At 44.1% G+C, this 11,691-nt stretch overlaps 1 protein-coding gene and 1 long non-coding RNA gene across 2 annotated transcripts; one reads left to right on the top strand and one right to left on the bottom strand.

Annotated features, from left to right (window-relative positions):
* The first annotated feature begins 365 nt into the window (after window positions 1-365).
* On the top strand, window positions 366-1,043 carry LOC133459390 (putative nuclease HARBI1). Its single transcript, XM_061739282.1, has one exon. The coding sequence runs from the start codon at window positions 366-368 to the stop codon at window positions 1,041-1,043; it is 678 nt and encodes a 225-aa protein (XP_061595266.1).
* Window positions 1,044-2,890: 1,847 nt separating this feature from the next.
* On the bottom strand, window positions 2,891-3,361 carry LOC133459336 (uncharacterized). The gene is made up of 3 exons (XR_009784048.1): window positions 3,272-3,361; window positions 3,129-3,178; window positions 2,891-3,032 (listed from the first exon to the last, which is right to left on the bottom strand). It is a non-coding gene; the product is annotated as an uncharacterized LOC133459336 (long non-coding RNA).
* Window positions 3,362-11,691: the final 8,330 nt, after the last annotated feature.

The following is an 11,691-nucleotide window of genomic DNA, read 5'->3' as shown; positions in this document are numbered from 1 at the left end:
CCAGGGGCCTTATGTACTAAGAGTGCGGCGCACAAAAAACGTGCGTTCGCCACTTTCAACGCTCACGGTCGGATGTACAAAGAATGACGTGAACGTAGAAAGCTGCGGTCCGTCACTCACACATTAAGGCTGGTACACGCACTTTTCTGAGGTTCTGTCCGTTGGCGACACTCACTGGTGATGCAGTGAAGTGCAGAATATGAGGAAACGTGATGTCAACAATAAATTCACGACCACATGAAGGACACGACAGTCCCCAATCACCAAATAAGTGACACGGGTGGAACTGCACCAATTACACAATTAACCACATGGTCTGAACATATAAAGGTCGGCGCAGGACAACGTAACCTGTGCAAATTACAATGGCAGTACTGCTCGTGGTAGACGACTGCAATAATGGCAGGATCAGGAGGGAACGCGTCTTCAGGGACCACACTGATTTACTGGCCCACGATGATGACTGGCTGTTCAGCCGTTTCAGATTTCCAAGACCCATCCTCTTGGAATTCTGTGCTGAGTTGGGTCCGAGTCTGGAGAGGGGCACAAGGAGGAGCCACCTACTACCTGTCCCCCTGCAAGTGCTGACCACGCTTGGTTTCCTGGCTACCGGGTCCTACCAGTGCGAGTTGGCAGACCGGTCAGGAATAAGCCAGTCCGCACTGAGCCGTGCAATGCTAGCTGTATGGGACGGGATCATCCGCATGTTCGGCAGGTACATCCGATTCCCGTGTGGTGCAGCTGACCTTGCAAATATTAAAACGCAATTTGCAGCGATTGCCGGTTTCCCTAATGTAATCGGTGTGATTGACTGCACACACATTGCAATAAAGGCGCCGTCGGTGGATGAATTTGCGCTCGTCAATTGCAAAAACTTTCATTCCATCTACGTGCAGATCATATGTGACGCACAGATGCGCTTCACAAATGTTGTGGCAAGGTGGCCTGGCTCGACCCACGACTCCTTCATCCTCACCAACAGCCTGGTGGGGATGAGGCGCCAAGCTGGCAGGGTGCGGAATGGATGGCTCCTTGGTAAGTGATCGCTTACAATGTCGACAATAAAGCCACTTTACAGTTCTTCAGTTATTATTTATTGGTTATTTCTATTTTTAAATTTATTTGTATAAACGGTTGAGCGTGTGTGTGTGTGTTTTGGCTGCTGCACGACTGAATTTCTCCTCTGGGAGATCAATGAAGTCTATTCTATTCATTAATGTGTCTGTTGACAACCCGTCAGGTGACAGCGGCTATCCACTGAAGGGGTGGTTGTTGACCCCCCTCACCAACCCCCAGAGTGCCCGACAACTCGCTTACAACCACGCTCATACCATCACTAGAGCTGTTGTAGAGCGAGCGATCAGGCAGCTGAAATGTCGGTGGCGCTGTCTGGACAGGAGCGGGGGATGCTGCTGTACCGCCCCGACAAGGTGGACCGCATCATTATTGCTTGTGCCACCTTGCACAATCTGCCGCACCGCCATGGCGTCCCACTGGCAGAGGTGGAGGAGCCAGCAGACGAGCCAGAGCCAGCACCCCCCCTTGTGCAACCCCATGCAGCTGCCATTCGGGCCCGACAACATGTCATTGACACACTATAGATGGGAAACTCAGTCAAGGTTCATTTTTTAACGTCTTTTATTATTGCAGTGATCTGCTCCAGTGAGTCAGCCATGCGTGACATGGTTGCATTCAGTTGTTCAATTCCCCGACTGATCTTGTCGTGAATTTCCAGGACCGCCTGCGTCAGCATGAGGCCGGTCGGACAGGCCTCAGGACCGGAGGCACCGGTGGCGCGGGGTTCCTCAGATGGGGGGGAGGAGGCTGTGACCCCCGAGGTTCCCGGTTCGGCATCATCTGAATATAATTGTCACAATATAACTTCAGTCACTAGAGTCTATTATTTAAATGCAAGCATAAATACGTTTACTTCACTGTGGGCTATGGTACACTTGGAGTTAATTTACCTTCATGTCGCTGCTCAAATGCGACGGTGTCGCCCTCACTGACAGGTAGGAAGCCTGTGAGGACGGTCTCAACCACAATTGCGCACACGTGCTCCTCAAAAGGGGTGAGCACCTCTGTGCCTGCTCCACCACCCGTCATGGCCGCACTTCGCCGGTGTGCAGCCGCTCTCCTCTTCACCTCCACCTTTATGTCTGACCACTTCTTTTTTATTTCCTGTGTGCTGCGGTGCTCCGAGCCCACAGCGTTTACGGACAATCCCACTCGCCTTTTTTCCTTTTTGTGTTTATCCCAGAGGACAGGGAGCCAAAAAGGACTATCTTCCTGGCCTCCACCTCTGTTTGTAGTGTTTCCAGCTCACACTCTGTGTATTTTCTCTTTTTGCTTGCTTTCGCCATTTCTAAAGTTTATTTGGCCGATTTTCACTTGCTGTTTTATACTCATGATCATGAGTCAGGGCGGAGTTTTGCGCTCCCGCATGTGCGCTTACTGTAATTCCACGCTGATTGGGATGTACAGAGAAACCTGCGTGGATTTGGGTGTGCGCACAGCTTTGTACATCTGGATTTTTGCGTTCTTGTTAATTCCACGCACGGATTCACGTTGAAATCCACGCACTCTTAGTACATAAGGCCCCAGGCCTGATGAAAACTACGTGCCCGTAATAAAAGCGCTTCGATTGCAGCACGCCCCGACATGCGCAAGGGTGCGAGGGCCCGATCATCGCTGCTTGCAGCTTTAATTTATTTTATTTTTTTCCTTCTTTCCATACAATGATGTTTTATTTATTGTCTGTCATCATCCCAGCGACCGAAGAACATGCAGCAGCTCTTAAGATCCTCCTTGTCTGCCATGTTTTGGAAGAGGTCCATATCTTCAAAGAAATCAAAAACAAACAGCAGGGGATCCATTGATGCAGTGTCATTAGTCAGTGCAATCCTTTCCAGAATCTCCTGCTGGTCCATGGTATGCCCCTTTAGGATACTTGGCTCAGCCACCTTCCCCCTGAGCAACCTTGCATTGATTTTTAGCCAGGTTGCGGCAGATATTGTGTCATCCAGTTGTCGCTGTGTAATGGAAAATGAAACACAATCAATTAGGAATTATTCAATATTTTTTACAGCTACTGTTTCTTTTTCACAATGATCTTGAAACTTACGTACCTTGTGCACCTCAGGAAAGGTCGGTGGTAGTTTTGACAGTGTTGATGAAACTGAATGACAAAAGTTTAATTGTATTTCAACTTCATATCTTCTTGTGTTTGTGACATATTCTGTGCATTCCCTGTCAAACACAGCCTACATACCGGGCTGTGGTTGGCCAGAGGATTTTGGAACCCTGAAGACAGGGTTCCCCCCTCAACAGACTGGATGCCTCGCTGGTCCAGTAAGCAAACCTCTGGCCATGCCTTTGGAAAAATTGCATAACATCCTTTAGACTACAGCACCCCACAAAGTAAAGATGTGATTTTTTTTTTTTTCTGTGATGCGATGCATACCCCTCTATCCCAAATCTCTCCATGAGCTCTACACACCACCATTTTCTTATTGGTGGCATGTCAGTCTAAAAAAAAGGAAAAAGAAAAAAAGTCAATCTACAAATAAACAGCTTTATAATGCATTTTTGACAATAGGACAGAAATAACAGTACCTCTGTGAATAACATTGGGGCTGAAGTGCTCAGGCAGAGGGCATACTGTGTCATACAAATCAACATGTTACATTTATACTTACAATGAATATTGAATTCCTTTTTTAGGTAACCAACATGGCTTACCATCAGCATGAAAATACCACAGGAATTCCCAGGGGTTTGTGTTGGGAAATTCTGTTGAAATTGAAAAGTAAAATGCTTGTAATACAACTTTGTATTGTTGAGGATATAACAATCAGTTGTAATGTCATGACACATACATGGCTCAGGGATACAGACTTGCTTCAAGGTCTACTCCTGTCCTCTCTGTCCATGGTCTCTCATCAATGCGGCTGGCGATTTGCCTGGCAATTCAAGGAGGAGAAAAAAAAAACACACAAGAGTATTAACATTACATATCTGATTTAATGATCCCTCTTTTAGCCTGTCAACAAGTCTAATTATGGAACTCTAGTAGCCATAGAACAAGGCTACTTTGGAATCTGTGGTATCAGAACAAGACCACTTATGGAACACGTAGTCTGAGAACAACTTTAGCTATAGAACAAAGCCAACATTAATTAATGTATAAATTGAAACCTAAAGACAGTTTTGTAGGCCTCATCTCCAAACCCATCAGGATGCAGAGAATCAAGGTACAGGATCTCCCTCTTTGCTACCAATAATGCCTGCAATGGATTCATTTAAAGGCAACAATGTCAATACAATCCACTAAAGGCTGAAATATGGTTCTGCGTCAAGACGACGCCGTGCCTACGCCGCAGCCGTGACGCCGTCGTGAACCCTTTGGACTTCTGCAACACTCCATTTCTTCGCGGAGCAGTACCCCCCGCGAGCGCTATGGGGGTGCGATCTTTTCCTGAATGGTTTATCATGGTCTCTAGTTGACTCTTTGTTTAGCTTCCGGCTTTTCCGGTCACAATATAAACAATGGCGACCGAGAGAGAAAAGAGGATCTTGCTGGAGTTGCAGTTGTTGGATGTCGAAAGAAATATGTTTATCTTAAATTATATTCGCAACAGAAGAAGGAAGAGGAGGAGGAGGAGATGGGATGTGCGCCCATTGAACCAATCGAGGCAAAGTACGGGCGAATTTTCAGTGCTTGTTCGACCTCTGCGAGACATCGACGAAGAAATGCAATTCAGGTAACTATTGTTCTCAGGCATCATGCCTGATTTCATGCACAGAGCAGTCTCTAATTCATATGACGCTTATCTGATGTCTTGGTACCATTGTTTTATTATGTGGTGTGTATTTTCAATGTTTTATGTAGGACTAATGAGATGGAATTAGCTTTCTACTAAATCTGGTGCCCATCTTCTCGGTTCTTGAAAATGATCAATGCAAGCACATGTCCCTAAATAAATAGTATCGTAGGCCATTTCCACCAGTATAATACAAAAAAAATGCAAAATCATAAAATGACATTTGGGTTTCAAAGTTGAAGTTATGCGATTTAAAAAATGATATTAAAATGTATAGTTTGGAGATAGAAAACATTATGGGATAAAATGTTGGAATTATAAAATAAAAAGTTGTATTTTAGTTTTTATCTCATGATCTTGATACACGTTGAGGATTATGCTTTTTGGAAAATGCTGCTTTCATGCATTGTAATGTGTGTTTTATTCTCCTGGACAACTTTTGAGGCTCACACATCTTTTCCTGCTTTTTTGTTTTGTTTGCTCCTGTAGGTACTTTAGAATGTCGGCAAGTCGATTTGACGATCTGCTTCATCGTGTGCAGCCGCTGATATCTCACCAGAGCACACACTCCATGCCTGTTGATGCAGCCCAGAGACTTGCAGTTACTTTGCGAGTTTTAGCTTCTGGTGGTAGCCAACAGTCTGTTGCAGCGAGCTACAAGTTGTCCTCCTGCACTGTGTCTAGTGTACTGTCAGAGGTCTGCAAAGCTTTATGGAGGGTCCTGTAGCCTGAATTTCTTCCTTGCCCTTCAACTAGCCAGTGGGAAGCTATTGCTGCAGACTTTTGGAGATTGTGGAACTTCCCGAACTGTGTAGGGAGCATCGACGGGAAGCACGTCAACATCAAGGCACCGCCATGCTCCGGGAGTGACTACTTTAACTACAAGGGTTGTTGCTCCATTGTTATGATGGCAACATGTGATGCAAGGTATTGCAATATAATCAAAGTGCGCTTTATTTAAAAAACTGTGCAAAAAAACAAACCGTGCAAAAAAACAAAAACAAATCACACACACACACAAAGAAAAGAGTGCTGAAATGTTAACCCTTCAGGAAGGACTCCCCGGAATGGAACATTACGAGGAATGCAGCAAACATATCTTCTTCTGGGACCCTTCTCAGAAGGTTAATCAAAGTCTGGCCTAATCTGGAGGCCTCATCCTGGGTCTCCTGTCCCAGCCGCTGAAGCAGTTCCATTTGCCGGTTTGCATATTCAGCCATCTGCCTGGACCACAGCTCGTCCTGGTGGTCCCTCCGCTTTCTTCTTTGTCCCGGTGTGAGTACCAGATTGTATCGGGCTGAAATATTTTCCCCGGAAGTGTGCATTTTTTGCAGACATATTTATTATGCATTAACAACATTGAAAAATATATTCGATTTGATAGTCAGTTAGTGTCACACACAATATTTACCTGATTTACAAATTCACGTCCTTGGTCACTGATGATCTGGTCACACAGTCCAAAATCCATTAGGATGTTAACAATTTTTTTGGCCACCTCAGCTGCTGTTTTAGTATATAATGACTTTGCCACAACCCACTTCGTGAACAAATCTGTGGCTGTCAGAACGTAGCTGCGACACAATACAGATAGATGCATGTAAATATATGCTACATTCTTGGCTGTTACCATTTTTTGACTCACCAACAGTTTACATAATAATACCTTTTATAACATAATAAAAACTCTACACTAACTAACTGACTGACTAATAACTAAATAAATGCTGCTGTAACTGCAGTTCACGACACGACCTTCTTTCAATGACTTCTCTCTCTCTCTCGGCTGCTGTAGTCACTCTGTTCCTGGTCTTTTCACGCAAACGGTCAAAAGCCAATCACAAGACGGAACGTCATCACGTACGGGGAGAGCTCCGATTGGAAAAAAAGCAGGTGGGAAAAAAAAGCACCGACACCGGCGTGGACCCAGAAAGGAGCTGCGACGGTGAAGGCAGCGGGGCCGGCTGGGTGGACCCAGAAGGGAGCTAGGTAGCTGAGGGAACCGGCTGGGTGGACCCAGCCGGGAAGTGCTGGGAAGTGGATGACGGTGGAGGGTCATCCGAGGAGGGGGGCGACGGCTCCATGCTGCATGCAGGGGGAGAGGGGCTTCCTTCCTGTGATAGTGAAAAAGCAGACATTTTAGTCAAATGCAGTATACACATTAATGCAGGATTACTTCCAATTCAAAAATATCTTATAATAAAACACGGAGGGAACATTTTACTACACAATGAGTACTTTTGAGTACATTCTGCTGGTATATGTATGTACTTTAACTTAAATTAGGTTGTGACTGCAGAACTTTAACTTGTAGTGGAGTACACACTGGTAGTATTTTTGATGTAATAAATGATGTGGAATCTTTGTCCATCTGCTTTTAATGTGTAGTTTTTTTTGTTAAATGTATGGATTAAATGAGCTATGAAGACGGCATGAGTTATGTGGAAAACAATAGGTTAGCCAATTATGGGCTTTGTTTATCATGCCCTAGCATTGTTAGCTTAGCTCGCCCAAACCGAGAGGTTACCAGTAGAAAAAAGGAGCTTATTTACCTGCCCATCATAATTGGAGTCCGTGCCTCGATGTTTAATATGAGGCGCCAACCACGAAAGAAAATTAAAAAAATCGGGGACTTTTCTCCCGCCTGGATCCCCGCTCCTCGAAGCCATCTTTTTCTTTAGGCGGACGTACTTGTCCCTGATCTTTTTCCATCGTTTCAGACACTCCACCACGTCGAGGCCAATGTTCACAGAGATCTCCCTCCACGAGTTTTGGCCCATCCGACTGTCTTTGTAATGAGGCGACGAAGGATCATACCGTATCGCCGCACTTCCTCGCTCAGTCGCTCATCGATTGAATCCATCCTCTACGATACGAGAACAACAAGTGATTTAAAAATGGCAGGGGCGGCGGGGATGGCGCAGTCTAGAACCGGAACCGGAAAGGCGTTGCTACCAAGCGAACCAATCACAGCCCTCTCCGTCTGCGTGTGGTCTGCATCGCCTCGACGCGTAGTTACAATTTTCGGGAGGTGCACGTCAGTGACGGCGCAGGTGACGGCGTGTGGTCTGCGTGGACCCAAACCACACGCCGTAGGCACGGCGCCGTTTTGACGCAGAACCATATTTCGGCCTTTACTCTCCAAGTTGTCCTGGTAGTATTAGAAAATAGTGGTTTAGTAAGACAAAATGGCAGATACACATTTTGTACATTTACAATGGGCAGAAAACTCACCGGCAAAGACAGGAATGGGTCTGTGTTTTTCCATGTGGGAACAACATAGAGGTCCACAATGTGAACAGCTTCTCCCTGATGGTTTGAATACTTAAAAAAAATGAAACCAACATTATCACAAGTTAGTCAAATGCAGTGCAGTGAATCCCATTACAAGAAAAAAGGTTCAAACATACATGTCTCATTGCGGCCTCTCCAACCACCTTCGGACAAGCATTCCCAATCTGTAAATCAAAGCAGATTATAAAAGCTAATATTGCAGATTAAGCAATATTAGCTTTACATAAATTTTTTTTTTTTGTTTGATTATTTAATTTCCCCTGTTATTTTGATATCAGCACTTTTTTGAGCCATTGCTACAAAGTGTCAAAATGACAAATAAAGATCTATCTACATAGAGAAACAGTATACAATAAAATACGCTCACGTTAGCCTCCAAACATTGGCTCCAACCTAGACCCCAGAAGTCCTCTCTTGTGAGGCAGGTTTTGCCGTCTTTGACGATTAACTCGCCAGCTGGATGATTTCTGTCCAGGACATATTCAAGCTACAAAGAAAAAAAACAGTCCTTGTGATGACTTCATACCCAGAAGACATTGAATTTCTATCTTACAATGCTTACAAGCTGATGCTGAAGAGGGCCCAAGTGCTTCTCCCACTTTGGACCCGAAGCAGCATATGGATGCTCTTGCTGTGGACCAGAAAGCGCGTATGGATGCTCGCTCTGCACACAACTCCTCCTCTCAGTTGGTGCATCTGAAAACAAATATAGAGCATTGCAGACATTATGAATGAATTTACCAATTCAATGATGAATATAATGGCTACACCAACAGTCTAGCAGTATACTGAACGAACACTTACGTTTCTGTCTGTAGTATGGCCTTAGGCGATTGACGTTCACCTTCTGCAAGGACCCTCTGTTCTTTTGTATGGTGGCCACACCTTTCTCTGATATCCCAAGGACTTTGTAGGGGCCTTGATGCATTTGTTTCAGGCCATGCCCCAACCGCTGCCTTTTTGGCTCAGAAGACAGGAGAATCTCGTCACCTGTGGTGATTTTGGCTGTTTTGCAGCGCTTCCTTTTGCGTGTAGCAAAACCTTTTTTTTGTTTCTCCTGGGCTTTTTCTATGTTGCCCAGAACCTTTCCACCAAAGCACCAAATAAAGTAAGTAACATGAAACACATAAATACAATAACTTCAATACATGACCTTTGTGCCTCACTACCTTTTCATTGAAGTCTGCTATTGTCCTCATCCTAGCTTCCAGGTCATCCTCTGGGTCTCCAACCTCAAACTGGTCTCCCATGGGACAGGCGTTGAGAACCTCAGGAAGGAGGTGGTGGCGGTTGAAAAAAAGGAAGAACGGGGTGTACTCATAAAAGTTCACAGTAGAAAACAATGTGACATTCCAATAGCATTAGTGATTGTGTAGTAAGAAACACACCTGCTTGGCGGTAATTATGCCATACACCACAGCTTGCAGGTGAATGTCCCAGTCGTTGTGGTGCTCATTAACGTAGCGCCGGAGAGCACGTTTTATATTTTGATTTTTGCGCTCATCCTGTACATTGACAATGTGAATTGCAGATTTATATACCTCTTACACACATATATTATGCAATGTCTACGTAACATCCATTCATTGGTTTGGGGGTGGTAGGCATTTGCTACTGGATGTTTTATGTTGAGCAGTGTGAAGATCTCTCTGTTGAGCTGTAAATATATACACAAGAGTAATACAACAAAGTCTGACATCACCTAAAACAACAATGCATGAATGATCAACAGTTTATATGATACTGTATTTATCATACCTCATTCACAAACTCCCTTCCCTGGTCAGTTATGACTTTGCTGACCATGCCAAATGTGTAAAATTTTGCAGTCACTGCAGCTGAAATCTCCACAGCTGACTTGGATTTTACAGGTTCAGCAACAACAAATTTGCTGAATAAATCAGTCATAGTTAGAATGTATTTATTCTGGCGTGCTGTCTCCTGTAATGGGCCGATTAGATCCATCCCAAACACACAGTTTTCTTTCACCTGTAAATATAAATGTGTATAGTTGATCACAGTGTCACAAGTCTATTAATTATAACGGTAACTATAGTTTAACAGAGAACAGACACATGTTGAAGAGCACATTGTATACTTTAAGTGGTCATTGGTGTTCAACACTACCTTGATGGAATGTAGCACCTTGTCCACTGTTTTTATTGGATCATTCAACTGGCATTGGTGACAGCAACTGACCTGAAACAGGTCAATGTACATGAATAGATATCTCATGTCAGTTAGTTTCTTCTTGAAATAAAAATATAGTTGGAAGTTTTATGGTCCACATTGCAAACCTTGCCTTACTCAATCAGTAACGTCCTCTGTGATGGTCGGCCAGTAGTATCCAGCCACCACACGGTTTCTGGTGCCTCTGACACCATTGTGGTTTCCTGTGCCCTGCTGGCTGTGGCACTCTTTCAGAGCAGCACCCTTTTCCTCCTCAGACATGACCACCAGCCGCATGTAACGTTTATTTGGGCAATGTAAAACAGTCGGCTATCTGTGTAGAATACATTTTCTTTGATTAATACAAACTCTAACATAATATACTGAATAAACATCTCCGTCTCTCTGTCTGTCTCTCTCTGGCTGAATTCCAATCTCCACCCTAAACCCTCAAGCCCTGAACCCTCACATACTTTAGTGACGTCAGCTGTACGTGATTAAGTGTGAGTGGGTGTGTGGGCTCCAAATGGTATAAATAGGAATGGGACAGCACTTAGCAGAAACCGGAAACACGTTAGATCAAAATGTTTTTTTTTAATTTTTTTTATAAACTTTATTTAACATTTCAATTTACAAAATTCCTAGTCAGATCAAAATTTACCTACCAGTATTATAAGTTTTCATGTTATGCTATATAAGGGTATTTGTGCAAAAAATATTTATATTATTTTTAGCAAGCATAGCTAAGCATGATAGCCAAATTACCTTTCAAGATGTAATTACTCATAGAACGAGTAATCTTCCATTTGTCAGCTTTTCCCAAACTGGGATGAAACTTTCCGGATTCCATGTAGGCATGGAGCTGATGGAAAAAAAAAAGTTGCTCATTTTAATCAATAATCAGGAATGACAACACTCTGCTTCTCCACTGACTGACTGATTTCCTGCTGAAATGCACAGCGAAAAGTGGCGCATGCGCGGTAGCGACCCACATCGGGTAATGACAGTTTGTTCAAGTGGTGTTGCCGTATGTTGCTTTCCAAGACGGACGAAGATGTTGGACGCGACTGTGCATGTGTGACTCAAATCGGGTAGCGACTCACATCGGGTAATTGCAATCCCTCCTAATTGGACTCCATGGACTGGAAATCTAACTGAGACTGTGTACAGGAAGGGGGTGAGCAGACTGTATTTCCTGAGGAAGCTAAGATCCTTCAACGTGTGCAGCAAGATGTTGGAGATCTACCAGTTGCCATCTGAATGAGGATACAGATGTATCAGCTGCTGTACTAACAAATCAGCTTCTTATATGACCACATCTTTAGATTTTTTGTCTTGGGAGACAAAAAGGAATACTCTTTGATTTTCCTTATAAAAACCTGTGCTGTAAAATCACAAATGCCAT

The sequence above is a fragment of the Cololabis saira genome, chromosome 14 (assembly GCF_033807715.1).
Source record: "Cololabis saira isolate AMF1-May2022 chromosome 14, fColSai1.1, whole genome shotgun sequence".
In the NCBI taxonomy this organism is placed as follows: Eukaryota; Metazoa; Chordata; class Actinopteri; order Beloniformes; family Belonidae; genus Cololabis; species Cololabis saira.
Note: the sequence above shows the minus strand (reverse complement) of the source record. Positions and strands in the feature narration are given on the sequence as shown.